We start from the raw sequence: 16405 nt of genomic DNA, 5'->3' as shown, positions 1-16405 counted from the left end.
GGTTGAAACAGAAGGCTGGTGCTCAGGCTTCTGCAGCCAGCTTAAAAGACTGGAAGTAAATGAAAACACCATCTCCGGACAAAGGCATCCTCATCCCAGGTCTTAAGGAATCCTCCCCTATTTTTATGCGCCTTCGGCAGCATGCCAAAAAAAGAGAGAGGATTCACAAAGGGCAACGCAGTGGAGACCAATGGAAACCTCGCTGGCGGTTCAGAGTGGTTTTTGTATTGGAAGAAATCAAGCCATCTTGTCTATCTGCAGAGAAGCTAAGCAGGTGGCATGGGTCAGTAGGGTTGCTGAAAATGAAGCCCGGTAACCCAGAATTAGAAATTAGAGAGTGTTTAGCAGATGGGATACAGCAGATGAGGGCCGAAAGGTAGGAGAGTGACGGGAAGGGAGAAAAGGCAGAAACAGGACTCGGTGAGCAGCGCAGACTTTTCATCGTCTCTGAAGAGCGAGAAGGTCAAAGATGAGTATTTGCTAGGAAGTTTTCATGGTAGATGTGGTACAAATCCACGGATTCAGGGGAGCCCACATTCCAAGGAAAAGACTGGAAAAACCACATTGAAAGAAAAATCCATTCGAGATAAACTTGAAAGCAGCGAGAGGAACAAGAATGACTAGGAAGTGCAGCGGTGAGGCTGCTCGAGGCTGCAGTGGGTCCGGCGGCTGCCGCTTGTTCTCTGGGCAGGCTGCTCTGCCCTCGAGGTGCCCGGCTGCGAGGAGGAGGGTGCGCCTCCCTCGACTTGGTGCAGAAAGCCTCAGAGCCGCACTCTAGGCAGGGGGGAAGGTCCGCAACGCTATTGCAGCTTGCTGGTGTGACAGAAACGGGAGTCCCCTAACGCGCCCTGTGCCGCTGGGCTGTCCTCGTGTGGGCTCGCTCTCTCCGGGCAGACACTGGTCCGGTTTTGTGCAGGAGGCCGTCCTCCCTGACCCGGCCGTCCGTGTGGTGCCGGCAGGTTGGCGTGTTGGCCAGTGCAACGGGTCTCAGGAGGCCAGGCCGACTGCACGGAGGCTGGGCCGCCTCCTGCAGAGGCTGGTTCGTTAGATGAGACGGGTGGCTCAGCCCACACTCCGTGTTGACCTAAAGCCCAGCCCTTGAGTCCTGGCCGGCGCTGTGGACGTAGTTTTTACTTGGGCTGTGAGGATGTTCAGTCTCTTGCCGTCCTGAAGCTAAGTGCTTCCTGCAGACAGACAGACAGAGGGTCCAGCAGGTGGCGACTGCTGTCAGCTGGAGGTAACTGCGTGCCTTCTGCCCCGGCACTGGGGCCTGTCCTGGGGACACTGGTCGTCCCTCCCGGCCACCCGGGCCCTGCTGGGGTCTGGGGCATCCAGGAGGTGCAGCCTGCATCCCGGCCTGCATCCCGGCGGGGCAGCGCGTGGTCAGAAGCTCTGAGAGCCGGGTGCCGCTGTGCCCTCGGTCAGCACCTGCCCTCCGTGCCGAGTCCTCCCCGCCTTTGCCTTCATTGTTCTCTCCCTCCCCTTCCCCTCCTCACACAGCGCTTTTCTTTGTCTCTTGAGATATGATAAAAAGAAGGGTGTTTTAAGGTGAATGTTACATACAGTAAAATACGTAGATGTAAAGGAACGTACGACTCGGGGGTCCCGTGCTGACCTAGTAGTTAGGGCGTGTGCTTTCACTGCTGAGGCCCTGGTTCAGTCCCTGGCTGGGAACTACAATCCTGCCGGCCTCACGGTGTGGCCAAATAAAGTAAACGTGCCCTGAGCAGACGCTCCCTGCGGGGAGCTCCCCAAGTGCGGAACGCCTAGGTTTTCGGTGTAGCTTTTCCTTACGTACCTCCCTGTGTGACCTCCACCTGGATCAGGACCCAGGCTTGGGTCCCTGGGCTTCGGGCACATGCACCCAGCTGCTGTCGGTCAGCGTGCTCCACACACTCCCCAAGTCCTGAGGTGCTAGTCTCGGGGTAGCCCTGCCGTCCCCAGCGCCCCCGTCCAGGGCTGCGCCCCCAGGAGTGACGGTGTGTCTTGGGCAGATTTGGGACACGGCGGGACAGGAGCGGTTCCAGTCCCTGGGCGTGGCCTTCTACAGAGGCGCCGACTGCTGCGTCCTGGTGTTCGACGTGACCGCCCCCAACACGTTCAAGACCCTTGACAGCTGGAGAGACGAGTTTCTCATCCAGGCCAGTCCCCGGGACCCCGAGAACTTCCCCTTTGTCGTGCTGGGAAACAAGATTGACCTCGAAAACAGACAGGTGCGTGCTGGCGATGGCGGGGTCCTTGGTGGGGGGCTGCCTTTTAAAGGGGGTGGCGCCAGTGTTCAGGTTTGACTGGTAAAGAACCGCGTGCCCCGAGGTTCACCCCATCTTTCTGTCTGCGTGTGATTCCTGCAGGGGAAGGGTACAATTAACTGGGGGGCACCTGGTCGCCCTGGGGTGGCGCCTGGCTCCCCAGGAGCAGAGCGGGGAGGGTGTGTGGGGTCGGAGCGCCCTGTGGAGCAGCCCCCTGCCAGCCCTCCTGGCTCCGGTCCGGGATTGACCTCTAGGCCCTGTGGGACCTTAGTCTCCAGGCTGTGGGGCAGACTTACCCTTGGTCTGGCTCACGCACTGCTGAGCTGAGGACACCCCTGGGCGGAGGTCAGGGCCGCGGGGCCCCAGAGGGCCTGCCCAGCGCCCTGCTCTCTCGCCTGGGCCTCCTGCTCTGAGGTGCCCTGTGCACGTGGAGGGTCTGTGCTGAGCGCCTCGTGGCTCTGGGGGTGCACAGGGGCACCATCTGCAGGCCGGCTGCCCTTGGGGACTGGGGCCCAGGAGGCCCCTTGAGATCCCCACACCGCCCGCACGGCCATGACTCGGGCTCGTGGGCGCCTCTGCCTCTGAGCCGGGAGGAGGGTTCAGTTGCCCTCAGCTGTCATCCTTAAGCTGCGGGGCCCCCCAGATCCCACGGGTCGGGAGGTGCTTTGGGCTTTGAGTAAAACTGCTCTGGCTTCCTTTGCAGTAGCGTCTCTCTGGGGAGTGGAGACAAAGTTATTCTTAAGTTTAGCTGAGTTTATTTTTGACCAGTCACTCGATTCCTAAGTGAATTGGTTCTTGTCTCGTTCCTGAAAACAGGCTTGGGTGGGGAGTGAGGAAACAGGACGTGGCTGGGTTGGGGGCTCTGGGGCCTGGGTGTGTGATCAGGCCAGGGGCCCAGGCAGGTGCGCTGAGCAGTCACAGGAGGGGCTGTAGACCTGGAGACCAAGCTCCCAGGCCTGTCCTGGGCCGGGGGACCCTGCGGCCCCAGGAGCGGCAGGCACTTCCTCCCGGGCTGGCCGCCGCCTCCCTTCACAAGCTGCTTCCAAGTGCAGCTCAGGGTTGCGGGCTGAGGGGAAAGCCCAGCTGTACTGTGCTTAGCTGGCGCGGGGCTGGTGGGTGGTGGCCAGCCCGGGGTTCTTCCGGTGGGATTCCTGCTCTTCCTGGCACCTGCGCCCTGCCTCTCCCTTCAGGTGGCCACCAAGCGGGCACAGGCCTGGTGCTACAGCAAAAACAACATTCCCTACTTCGAGACCAGCGCCAAGGAGGCCATCAACGTGGAGCAGGCCTTCCAGACGATTGCCCGGAATGCGCTCAAGCAGGTTGGTGTCTGCAGCATCGGCGCCTCCGGTTTCGGACCCTCGGCCTGCACCTCTCCCCGCGGGCTCTCTGTGCAGCCAGCAGCGCCTCCGGGTCCGGAGCCCCGGCCTGGCTGCCTCGGCCTGCACCTCTCCCCGCAGGCTCTATGTGCAGCCAGAGGCGGTGGCGGGCCTTTGAGAGCAGCCCTGTCCCGCCGTCCTTAGGTCAGCTCCACAGGGCCACTGAGGCCGCTTCGTGTGGGGCTGCCCTGCTCGGCACGCTCCTCCCGTTTGAGGGTACATTTGAGTTTGAAGCCCAGCTCTGCTGCCCGTCTTGGGATCTGGTCTAGTTTTTAAATCCTGTCTGAGCTGTACAGTGAGATTGCCTGCTTCCAGGGCGTTTGTGAAGATTCAGTGAGGTGTACCAACTTTTGGAATTATCCTAAACGATCCTCATAAAGGTTAACCCAAAAGGCTCTAGGAATCGTCTTCCTTAGGTAAGGTTTTCCTGCGTTTTCTCTGTGTTTATTCAAATGTTGCCCCTCCCCCCAAACACCAGTGGCATCTGGTTGGCATGTGCCAGGTGAAGGCTCTCCTGGCCCCACAGCGGCGGGGCAGCGCTTTCCTCCCGAACACTCTTGCCCCTAGAGCTGGAGTCGCGGGAGTGAGACTGTCCGACTGGTAAGGTGGCCCCCGGCTGTCCCTGGGGACAGTGGTGACCCTCGGTCCTGGCACCACAGTGGCGACCCCGGCACAGTGCCCACACTCTGCAGACGGGCCCTCGCCCGGGCCTCAGCCGTGCACAGAGGTGGGGGGTGAGCTGTGTGTGGCGGGCCTTTTTCTCAGCCCCTCTGGCCACAGTGAGGAACCTGCCGGTGGGTGTGCCTTTCCCTCTGTGGGGCGCACGCTGCCCGCGTCGGGCCCTCCCCGCGTCGGCCTGCCTGCAGTCCGCATGCTCCCTGCGCAGCCTCTGCCCTCGCTGGTGGTGTCCTCCTCCTCGGCTGTGTTTGGTTCGTTATCCATTTAAACTAAGACTTTCACTCCAGGTGCAACCTTTTCCTCCCTCGTCCTCTCCCCACCACCCACCCCGCAAAAAATAAACCTTCCTGAGGTTCTAACTGAACCGCACGACAGCTGTGTCAGCCAGCACCGGGCCCCTGACAGACTCCACAGACCGCATGGCTCACGGACACAGTTTTATTTCCTGTCGGTTTCGGGGCCACAGTCTGCAGTCGAGGGGCCAGCAAGTCCAATCTCTGCTGAGGCCTCTGTTAAGACAGAAAGCAGATGAGCGCTGGTCAGGGCTGGGAGCAGCGGGCGGGACAGGCCGCCACTGCTGGAGCCGGCTCGCCTCCGGGCCGGGAAGGTCCTGATGGCGCTGACCAGTGAGCAGACCAGGCCACACGCGCACATGCTCACTTCTCAGGGAGAGGACCTCCTTAAAATACAGGTAGTCCTGGGCGCGGTCGCTTATACAGCACCTGTGAACAGAGTGGTTTCCCCAGAGGACCTCGACCCGCGGGTGCTTCATGTCTAAGGGACAGGTGAATTTTTTCCCTAGGAAGTAGGAAGCTGCCCCTTGCTGGAAACACGTTAATTCAGCCCCAGTCCCCGTGAAGTGACCCCAGTCCCTGTCCTGTGGGGCCCACAGTGAGGGAGTTGTCCTGGGCGGGCCCGGCGTGTGCAGCCTTGGGGGCAAGCTCTCCTGAAGGCCTGGAAGAGATGGCAGACAGACCTGGATCCAAGAGAGACGCGCGGGGCGAGCTCGCGGGGTGTGTGAGGGCCGGGGCCCCAGACCCTGCCTTCGTCAGGCGCTGGCAGAAGGTCCCAGAGCGGGCACATGCAGGCGGAGGGCATCAGCCTATCCCTCCTGCCCCTGCCCCGCAGCGTCCCTCGTCGCCCGCCTGGCCCCTCCGCTGCGGGGCCCGCCCCCGGCCCGCAGTCACCACCTCTCTCCCTGCCCAGGAAACGGAAGTGGAGCTGTACAACGAGTTCCCCGAGCCCATCAAACTGGACAAGAACGACCGCACCAAGCCCTCGGCCGAGGGCTGCAGTTGCTGAAGAGGCAGAGAGCAGAGCGCACAGTCCTTCGCGACCGAGAACACACGTACAGGCCTTCTTCCACGAGCCCCTCCTCCACACAGACAGTCATCTCTCGCCCAGCTGCCCGGAGAGCCCAGCACACCGCCGACCCCCGCACACGCCCCACAGGCCCAGCGCCCGCCCCGCGGGCTCCACGGCAGCAGCACTGCCGGCTGCGCTCACCCGCCTGGGGTGGAGTCTGCGCTGGAAGCTTTTCCTTTTGTCCACTGGAGAGAGAACTGTTTACAGTTAATCTGTGTCTAATTAGTTCTGATTTTTTTAACCGTCTTGTGGTCTTTTTACCCACCCCCTCCTGTGAAGGCCACCATGTGGGAAGGCTGGTGCCCTGCGCTCCATCACAGGCTCACACCCAGTCTGATCAGGCTGAGTTTTGTATGTACCTGTTAATGCTTGTTACTTTTAACTAATCAGATCTTTTTACAGTATCCATTTATTATGTAATGCTTCGTAGAAAAGAATCTTATAGTACATGTTAATATATGCAACCAATTAAAATGTATAAATCAGTGTAAGAAATTCTTGGGTTACGTGTGTAAGTCCTGTGATGCAGGCGTAGAGACCGAGGGCTGAACCTGGTCTGGACCGCAGCGTGTTCAGCATCTCGAGGTGAGAAGCGCAGCAGGAGGCAGTATTCTGTACAGTAGACACGAGAATCATTACGCCTTTTATCAAGACTTCAGAGCCAAACGCTTTGCACCTCTCCAGGGGAGACTGTCCAGCTCCCTCTGCACCTAAATTTTCCAAGAGGCCATTTGCATAATACTTTGCTGTGTGCAATGGAGAAACAGCTGTTTCACAAATTAAAACTCATTTTCCCTTTTTTTCTTTCCTGCTCCACACTTTAAAACTCCCCTGTTAGATTCGCATCCACATCCAAGAGGGAGAGGAGGCCTCCCAGACCTGTCCTAGCGACGGTACCTTTGTTCTAGAAGGCGCTCCTCTTGGGGTGTGGCGTCCTCCGTGAGCACACCTTCCCCCGCCCCCCGACTCCCCAGTGGAGCCCCTGAGCCCCCGCTTCCTGGCGGGGCCACCCCCACCCCCTGCACTGTAGCCTGCTTCACAGAGCTCCCCTCCAAGGGCCTGCGTCCCAGGGTGTGGGCCAGGTTCTTCTGTAAGAGACGAACGTGATGCCAATAAAATGTACCGAGAACAAAGACCGTCTGTCTTCGCCCCATCTTTTCCTCCAGGCCTGGGCTCGGGCAGCCATGCAGCTGGTCGCCCTCACGGCGCTTTCTCTCGAGCGGCAGCCGCCGGCACAGTCCGCGGGCCTCCTCCGTCCAGCCCCTCAGCACCGGCCCCTGGTGTGTGCCGTCTGTGTTTCTGATCAGAGTGGCGGGGGGGCGGGGACCCCGGCTGGAGAGCGCTGTCCCTGCAGAGGCGGGGCTGTGAGCAGCAAGCGTGAGCGGCTTTTGGGTTTGTGGTGGTTTAGCCCACGTGGTTGCTGACACGCGGCCCTTGTGTGGTTCTGGGTTTCTGACTCTTGACAGGACAGGAGGGTTCGGCAGCAGGGCCCGCGTTCCAGCACAGATGAGCCACGCTGGGATGGCAGATGCCGTGAGGATCAGTGTTACGAAACGGCCACGTGTCGGTCGGTGGGAGGGTGGAGGATGGCAGGACCGCGCCTGGGGCTCTACGCACCCCACGTCTCAGGTCCCCGGCGGGTTGCTTCTTCCGGCCACTCTGGGCTCACCCCCTGGATGCTCATGACCACGACAGCACCCGTCGGGCACATGGCTCCCTGTGCTCTGGCCCCGCCTCCTGGGCTGGGTGTTGGGGGCCCAGCGGCCTCCCCTGGTGCCGGGTGGTGGTGAGTGGACCCCGAGGGGTGCTTACCTCACAAACCAGGCTGTAGCCCTCTGGTCCTGACCGTGAACAAGTCGGGGAAATGGACTTGAACCTCTGACCTCAACCACCTCCTGAAACCAGTAATTATCCTTACAGTGACCCACCTTGTTTTTTAAATAGATATTTAATAGTGCTATAACCATGCATGTAAAAGTCACCTTTAGACAGAATGAAAAGGTAAGCCAAAAGTAGGAGGAACTATTTGCAAATCATGTATCTTATGGAGACTTTGCGTCTACAATATGAAAAGTAATAACTTACTATGACTCAATAATAAAACAAAATGGGGAAAAAGACTAGAATTAAACATTTTATCAAAGAAGACATTCAAACCGTCTTCTAAGAATTAGAAGAAAATGTTCTCCAAATTGTTAGTCACTAGGAAAATGCCAATTGAAACCACGATGGAGGGACTGGACTTCCTGGTTGAGGAGTCTGCCATCCAGTATCAGGGACTCGGGCTCAGTGCCCCTTCTGGGAGCTGAGAGCCTACGTGCATCCAGGGAAGCAACCCCATGCGCTGCGACTGCTGAGCCCGCACGCCACAGCTCAGGCCCGATGTAGCCCGGTAGATGATAAACACACGAGAGGAGTTCAGTACACGTGGACCAGAGTCACTATAATACAAAAAAAATACCAGGCCTTACGAGGACTTCAAGAAAACGGAAGCTCCCCACAGTGCTGGTGGGGATGAAGATAGTACAGTCCCCACTGGAAACATCCGCCAGTTTCTTAAGAAGCTAAACATAAGCTTAGCATATGACCCAACAACGTCACTCCTGTGAAGCTCAGAGAAATAAAATCATACTCGCTCAAACCCCATCGGTGCTCTTAGCAGCACTGTTCATAACAGATGAAATACGGAAGCAGAGTTGGACACAGCGGAGCAACTGAACTGAACTGATGGAAGCAACTCCACTAGCAAACGGATACACAAGTGTGGGAAGTCCGTGCACTGGACTTCCAGAAACAAAGTGACGAACAACGCAGATGGACCTCAAGCTCAGCAGAGGAGGACGACGCAGAGTGTTAACACGCCGTGGGGTTTCAGTGCAGTGTTCAGAACAGAAACGTTTAAACCGAAGTCAGACCTGCGGCGACCTGGGGCTGAGTGGGGTGGGGCGGGGGCCTGGCTTCAGACAGGCTCAGTGGAGTTGTCGAGAGTGAAGACGTTAGCGTGGACCACGGTGCCGGCACGACTCTATAAACTTACCAACTTACTGTAAATAACAACTAAATGTATTGGGTCAAAAGTCTCTTCAATGAAGTTATTAAAGTTATCTTTGGAAAATAAGTTTGAAGAACCATAGAGAAAGTCCCTTTACTCAGATAATGTTTGACGGTAGACCGTGCTTTTAGTACGGCTCGCTCTGCACGCTCCTGCCCAGGCCAGCCGTACTCCGGAATGAGCTCAAATGTAACTTCGTGGCCCTGAACCCAAGCACAGCCGGCCGATTTTAAGTCAAATTTGACTTTGAACTGACCTTGACTCACATCTCAGTTTCATCTCCTCACTGACAAATCATCCTAAGCATGGGCCCCTTGAAATGACCTTGAATCTGACCCTCCTCCTGATCCTGTTATATTCCAACTTTCAAGTTAACACTGAGCCCTACCCACTGTGACAACTCCTCTCCAACCTGGGACTAATCCACCTTAACGTCCCATCAGCCCAACACCATCTTACTTGTGTCCTGTACACACACAGCTACCTCACCTAGATTTGGTTTTCCCTCAGTAAGAAGAGGTGGAGGCTGAACTCCACCACCGCAGTATCTTTCCCCATGTTCCTACCAGGATTGCACGTGCTCTTGAGAGAAGCAAGTTTGCTCCAACAAGCAGTAACGTGCTTTTGAAGAGAATGGGATTTGCAGTGTTTGCACTAATGCAAATTCTTATCTGTCATACTCCTTAGATCCTTTGAATTTGCTCTGCTTCCAGGAAGAATGTGAATTGAGACGCGTGTGTGGTGGTGTGTCTACATTCATCTCAGTTCCAACAAACAGGGAGGGAGTTCCTTTTGAGAAACAGCAAAGATTTGTTGTACCGATACCGACACCCCCTGGCCTTGAAATGACTGTCAAACACTCGCTGTGCCCATGTCTTGCCCTAATTTAGGTAGACTTCATGCTTAACCTCAAACCGGATCTTTACCTTGAAACTGACCTTGAGCCTGACCCTGATCCAGTCTCTCACCCTGTGAAGGAGTATGTGTTCCACATGAATTGCCCTAATTTTGCCCATAACCTGAACGTGTGGAATCTAGAGAACAAAACAGTAAAAACGCAAGTTCACAGATGCAGAGAACACAGTGGGAACCAGAGTCGGTATGTGCAGTGAGCATGGGTGAAGGGGTCGGGAGGTTAGGAAGGCCTTTACAGAGTCAGTCCTGGGCAGGTCACCTACAGCCCGGCGACTAGTTTATAAATCTGCATGTGTAAAGTCACCGGGAGAGCAGACCCTAATATTCTCATCACAAAAGCTTCAGTGCACGTGACGAAGGGGGGGTCATTTCACAGCACAGACAGTGTTGAGTCATGACGGCCCAAAGCCCACAGCATGTTACCTGAGGGACAAACTCCGCCTAAGCCTTGTGCATGACACAAAAATTAACTCCAAATGAATCATAAACTGTAAAACTATGAAACTTTTCAAAAAATACTCAAGACCTAAGGCTTGGTGAAGAACTCAAACATGGCTCCAAAAGCATATTCTATAAAAGGAAAAAATCAATAAATTGGACTCCATCAAAATTCAAAGCTTTTTCTCTGGGAAAGCTATGTTTAAGGGGACGAAAGGACCCACTACACAGAGTAGCTCCCAGTAGCCCTGGTGTCCAGAGTGTTTACTGGGGCTCCGTTAATGACTGATGACGGCCCACGGAGCATCTCGGCCTCCGTGTCAGGATGGGGCCTGGGCTGATGAGCTGATGGCCGTGAGCATGGGGTGGGGGGCCAGGGGAGGCCCCCTCACGCCTGGTCGTGCACCCTCGTAAAACTGACACACGGGACACGGCGGGACCCTCTACCTGGCCCCAGCTCGCATTGCCGGACTTTCCCCGCCGGCCTCCAGCGCTCGCAGGTGGGGCTCCAGCCTCAGACCCACTGTGGCCAGCCCCACCCCAACCAGAGACATGCCTGCCACGGACGACGTGGGGCGCCTCCTGGAGACCACGGGCGAAGCCAGGCCTCCCTTGGGCAAGTCCACGTTCTTTCCCACAGAGCAGGGGGTTCACCCGTTTGAAGCAGGTGAACGCAATTCGCTTGAGAAGAGCGTCCCGGGAACTTGTCTGGGAACTAGGGGGGCGTGGGGATCTGCAGAAAGCACTCAGCGTTCCGTCTCTAGACTGGATGCTTTTGTGACCACAGACCCCAGACTGGAGTTGCACACGCCCCACCTCCAGCCAGCCGCGCTCGCTGCAGACCTGACCCCCAGTCCTAACTGGCCAGAGCCAAGCTCGTAATATCTATGCTGAGCTCCCGTCTGTCCTGAATCCGGGACTTTTTGTACATGGACAGACTCCATGGTTTGTCCAAGTCTGAAGGTCTGACAGTGGATTCTGACAGCAGCCAAGGGCCTCTGTTCAGTCCTGAGCAGGCTTTTCCTCCAGGTGCTGCGCTTGTCCCTGCACTCACCGCCAGCAGATGCATAAGGTACGCACTTGTTCCAGCCCTGCTTAGGCTCTGTTCAGTACACTGGGCACAGTGTAACACATTGCACCCTGAAAGCTGCCTGTCCATCTTTATTTCAAAAGTCTGAACATATGGCCAACATGTATTTAAGTTCAGTGTGTGATGGTGCAGTTTAAACATGAATAAAACAGTACACACACCCCTAAAGAGGCACAGTTCAGCAGTTCAGGACCCTCCCAGTGCTGTGCAATCACAAACACTATCTCAAGACCATTCTCATCACTCTCTCACTCCCCACTTCATCATGTTTCAGTAGAAAATCGCATGCAGAAATATGGTCAAAAGGGTTCGTTTGTTTTTTTCTCACTTAACTTATGTGGAACCCAAACATCAAAGCAATGAACATAACCAAGCTGGTGCAGATGATTTTCAAGGCTTGATGAGGATCAGTTCAGTTCAGTTGCTCAGTCGTGTCCAACTCTTTGCGACCCCATGGACTGCAGCACGCCAGGCCTCCCTGTCCATCACCAACTCCCGGAGTTTGCTCAAACTCATGTGCATTGAGTCAATGATGCCATCCAACCATCTCATCCTCTGTCGTCCCCTTCTCCTCCCACTTTCCATCTTTCCCAGCATCAGGGTCTTTTCCAGTGAGTCAGCTCTTCTCATCAGGTGGCCAAAGTACTGGAGTTTCAGCTTCAGCTTCAGCCCTTCCAATGAATATTCAAGACACTTGATTAGGATACTTGGAGTATATCTGCTATCTCCCGTATGGTATAAACATCGGTTGTTCTCAATGTCTCGATTTGATTGCTATCAACTTCAACTGATCTACCCAACCCTGGAGCATCGTGCAAGGAGAAATCTCCAGCAGGAAGCTTCACAAACCGCCTGGACACGTTGGGTCAGGCACAGCACTTTGTCCATATGCTGCACAAAGCTCTCCGCGTGCTTCAGTTGTGTTTTTACCTCCACTCTCACTCCACTTTCAATATGCTGAAAATGCTGCTGACTTCCCCTCCTGTCTTCAGTAGTAAAATGGCTACACAAAAATTGACCAATTTTGATTTTTTAAAAGTGCATACTGATGAGACAGCTGTCACCATACAACGGAACAAAATTGTTTCAAATGAAGACAATTGAGTGCTACCAGAGCCATGTTACAGAAAGAAACAAACGAACATTTTGGCCAACCCAGTACAACCCTGCGGTAATCAAAACAGCAGTGGCCCTGGCATGAGGCAGGAATACACGAAGGTGGGACACGCAGCAGCGCAGAGAGAAACCCGCACCCCTGGGGTCAGTCACTCTAGACGAGGGGAGGGAAGAGAGACAGTGCAGGAAAGCAGCCTCTTCAAGAAACGGTACTCGGAAAACGGACAGCTGTGTGCAAAAAAAGAAATGGGAACCTTCCCTAACAACATATACGAAAATAGACTCGAAATGGACTCAAGACCTGACTGTAAATCGGCGCAGCCACTGTGGAGCACAGTATGGGAGCTCCTGAGAAAACTAAAAATACAACTACTATTAATACCCCATCCAGCAACCCCACTCCTGGGCACACATGTCCAAACAGAAGTGCGAATAGAAAGACACGCGCACGCCTACACAAAAAGTCACCAAGTGATTTTTTCAAAATGCATACTGATGAGGCAGCTCTCACCATGCAACGGAACAAAATCGTTTCAAATCAAGTTGAACACAACTTCAGCGCAGCAGTATTCGTGGTGGCCAAGACAAGGACACGACCTGAACGACCACCGGCAGACGGACAAAGACGGTGTGACGGGGCTTCCCTGGTGCTCCAGGGCCTGAGCATCCGCCCGCCGACGCGGGGGACACGGTTTCTGTCCCTGGTCCAGGAACCAAGATCCCACATGCTGTGGAGTAAGTGTGCTCACGCGCCACCATTCCTGAAGCCCGGGTGCCTACAGTGTCTGCTCCGCCACAAGAGAAGCCCCCACTCGCCGCAAGTAGAGAGCAGCCTGCACAGCAGCAAAGGCCCAGCACAACCGAAGCGAAGACAGCTTTAAACGCCGAAGGATTTCAGCCGCGCACCAGCTCTCCCGATCACCACCCAGCTGGCACCCCTACTCCCACTTCGTGGGTCCACTGCCCCTACGTGCGTCACACCAGAATTCTCAAATGTGCAAAGGCCAATTCTCCAGTGGCTCCTAGCTGCGGTCCCAGCGCACGTGCCTGTCTTCGCGCATGCGCCTGCTCGCATGAGCCGAGAAGCGTGTGCTGCCGAAGCCCTGGCGAGCCTGGAGCTGATGTGGCTGCCCTGCCCGGCTTCCCTCCAACCGCCGGCTTTCCTGGCATCCAGAAGAGACGCGAGCGTCAGCCTGGCCCACCGCCCTCCTTCCTCCGGCAGAGGCCTGCCTCGGTTCACGGGGCGCGGCGGGAGGACTCCCTGTCACCGGGAACTCGTCGCTTTGCTGGAGCTCCAGGGGAAGGAGCCGGTGCTGGAATGCCGTCCCCCACTCAGGGTCTTGTCTAGTCCGTGGGTTAACGGCGAGTCCAGGGAGGAAGAGGAGGGGTGAGGGGTGTAATAAAGCCCCAGCTTTAGGGGAGCAAAGGCCCACCGACCGAGGTGGGGGTCTGCATGAAAAGCCAGCACAGCTGTCAGCCCAGAAAGGCGCCCTCCCTCTCCCCCCAGTCACGCCTCCACCCCTGGAAGGGCTGTTTGGGGGTCGTCTTGTCCCAGGGCTGCTGGCTTCACCCCCCGCTCCAGGTCCCTTTTGAGACGAGGGGACCCTCCAGCTCTGGCATCCGCTTAGGTTGCCCTGGGCATCGCCTGAGTCCTGTCAGGGGATCGCTTCCCTGCCTCCTTCCCCTGAAAAGGAAACTGCTAGAGCCTGGTGGGCTGCCGTCTATGGGGTTGCACAGTCGGATACGACTGAAGCAACTTAGCAGCAGCAGAGCACACCGAAAGGGCTGTACGCTGTGGCCAAATGGCGTTTATTCCTGGACTGCAATCTGCGAAGTCTGTCAATGCATGGTGTTTATAGGGTGAAGATGAAGACCCACCGTGATCATCTCAAATGATGCAAGAAATGCACTCCAAAAAATTCAACTATGAAGTTTCCCCAGGGACTTCCCTGGAGTCCCAGCGGTTAGGGCTCCGGAGCTTCCACCACAGGGCCACCTGGTTGGGGAGCCAAGTTTCCATCCCCAGTTGGGGAACTAAGATCCCGCCTGCCGACTGGGGCAAAGTACAATGAATTACATAAATAAAAATGTAAACATAAGCCAACTCACAGACAAACAGACCAGACTGGATGCTGCCAGAGGTAGAGGGTGGGGTGGGAGACGCGGGTGAAGGGTCGAAGGCACAGGCTTCCAGGTCCTGGGACGGTAACGCCCGTGACGGTGACTGGCGTTCAGCACGCTCAACTACCTGCATATTGCGAAGCTGCTAACACCGCTGAACCGAGCTCTTACCTGACGCGGAGCAAGCCATGCTCCACCCAGACGCCTGAGATGCCGAGGTCTGAGGGTTTATTCACAAGGCAGCCAAGCATGGAGACAGGAGAATGCACCTCCCGGCAGGCAAGGGGCTGGGGCATGATGGAATCAGGAAGCAGCAGCAGGGAGAGGTGGTGGGGAAAGGCATCGCGTCCCACTGTGGGTCTGCGCAGGTGGAACCAGGTCCCAGGGTCTGCAGCTTCAGAAGGTCACCCTGTGGACACCCATGCCGGCCCAGTCGGCGGGGCCGTGGTCCCACAGCTCAGCTCACACCAGGTGCAGCTGAAGCCGAGTTCCTGGAGGACAACTCACACAGACGTGTTGTTTAGGCTCTGAGCTGCGTGGAGGATACGTGACTATGCAGCAACAATTAAAATGAGCTTGAGGCGTCAAGGCAGGTTACAGGTGAAATGGATTTAACTACAGACTCCACACAGTTTCACAATGAGGGTAGGTCTTAAAAAGTCCTCATCAGGACAAAAAAAAAAAAATCCTGGAACTGTGTACCGTGACGGACTGTGCTGCTTCACAGCACATACAAACGTTCAAGTACCAGGTACATTTGGGAGCTTCCCAGGCAGCTCAGCCAGCGGTCAGGAACCCGCCTGCCACTGCAGGAGACGCGGGTTTGATTCCTGGGTCGGGAAGATCCCCTGGAGGAGGCCATGGCAACCCACTCCAGTATGCTGGCCTGGAGAATCCCATGCCAGAGGAGCCTGGCGGGCTGCAGTCCCTGGGGTCACAGAGTCAGACACGACTTAGTGACTAGACAACAAATGTTTAAACCACAAGAGATGACACACTAAACAAGACCATTTTCCTACTTGTCTTCAGAGTCTTGCAGCCCTGAGCCTGCCTTCCGCCTAGCGTAGCAGCGGGGGCTGCTCTCAGTTGCCCCCTTATGGGCCCACCGGGCCTTGCAGACCACCTCTTTCACTGGTATTTTCTACCTGTATGTTTGTGGACCCTGGGATAGATACAATTGGTGCTTTGTGGTTTTCTTGTGGGGTTTTTCAGTTTCCTGGGACAAAATGTGAATAGACCAGCATCCAGACAGAAGAACGGCGAGCAGGACAAGGAGGCACAGAGGTGTGTGGGGGCACCCCAGTGAGGACGCAGCTCTGGTGGCTCACCATCAGCTGAGTTTGCGACGCCCTGGTCCCTGGGGTCCACAGCCCCACAGCGGTGGGGGCAGGATTCCCGACCGGCCAAGGCCAGCAGGTGCCGACTGTACGTCCCTGAAGGCAGCACCAGGCAAGGGCGGTGAGGACGGGCAAGAGGGCGCTCTGGAAGCCAGCTCTGCTGGCTGGAGTGGCCGCAGGTCAGGTGCGCGCCGGCTGTCACCTGCCAGCTGCCCGGAGAAGCCAGCCTCCAGGTGGCCAGTCTCCAGTGGGGCTGTGGACATCACGTGTGTGTGTGTGTGTGTGTAGGGGTGTCCCGTGAGGACACCAACGGCTGTGGACATCTACACGTGTGTGTGTGTGTGTGTGTGTGTGTGTGTATGTGTGTGTGTGTGTAGGGGTGTCCTCTGAGGACACCAGTCGCTGTGGACATCTACACGTGTGTGTGTGTGTGTCTGTGTGTGTGTAGAGGGTAGGGGTGTCTTGTGAGGAACCCGCGGCTGGTCCCCGGGCGAGGGCAGAGGGGCCCAGGCCGTTCTCGGAGACCACAGAGCTCAGAGACCGCGGTGGGGGCCGGCAGGGCGGGGTGTCCGCACGGACCCGCACCGCAGAGCCGCCTCCAGAGCGGCCCTGCACAAGCCGCCGAGGGTCCGTCGCCACCGAGGGTCCAGATCGCCCGCTCTGGGTCA

At 56.5% G+C, this 16405-nt stretch overlaps 1 protein-coding gene and 1 long non-coding RNA gene across 2 annotated transcripts in view; one reads left to right on the top strand and one right to left on the bottom strand.

The window, feature by feature from the left end:
• The window catches only part of RAB7A (RAB7A, member RAS oncogene family), a 45948-nt gene extending 39147 nt beyond the window's left edge, over positions 1–6801 (top strand). Inside the window, exons 4-6 of the mRNA XM_019984581.2 lie at positions 1995–2213; positions 3440–3568; positions 5510–6801. Coding sequence (XP_019840140.1) covers positions 1995–2213; positions 3440–3568; positions 5510–5605 — 444 coding nt within the window. The 3' untranslated portion in view covers positions 5606–6801. The remainder of the gene's footprint in view (positions 1–1994; positions 2214–3439; positions 3569–5509) is intronic.
• On the bottom strand, positions 6396–16405 carry LOC139178668 (uncharacterized). Its single transcript, XR_011563100.1, has 2 exons — positions 14572–16405; positions 6396–14332 (listed from the first exon to the last, which is right to left on the bottom strand). It is a non-coding gene; the product is annotated as an uncharacterized lncRNA (long non-coding RNA).

Source organism: Bos indicus, chromosome 22, assembly GCF_029378745.1.
Source record: "Bos indicus isolate NIAB-ARS_2022 breed Sahiwal x Tharparkar chromosome 22, NIAB-ARS_B.indTharparkar_mat_pri_1.0, whole genome shotgun sequence".
In the NCBI taxonomy this organism is placed as follows: Eukaryota; Metazoa; Chordata; class Mammalia; order Artiodactyla; family Bovidae; genus Bos; species Bos indicus.
This window is presented reverse-complemented; position numbering and strand designations above follow the sequence as displayed.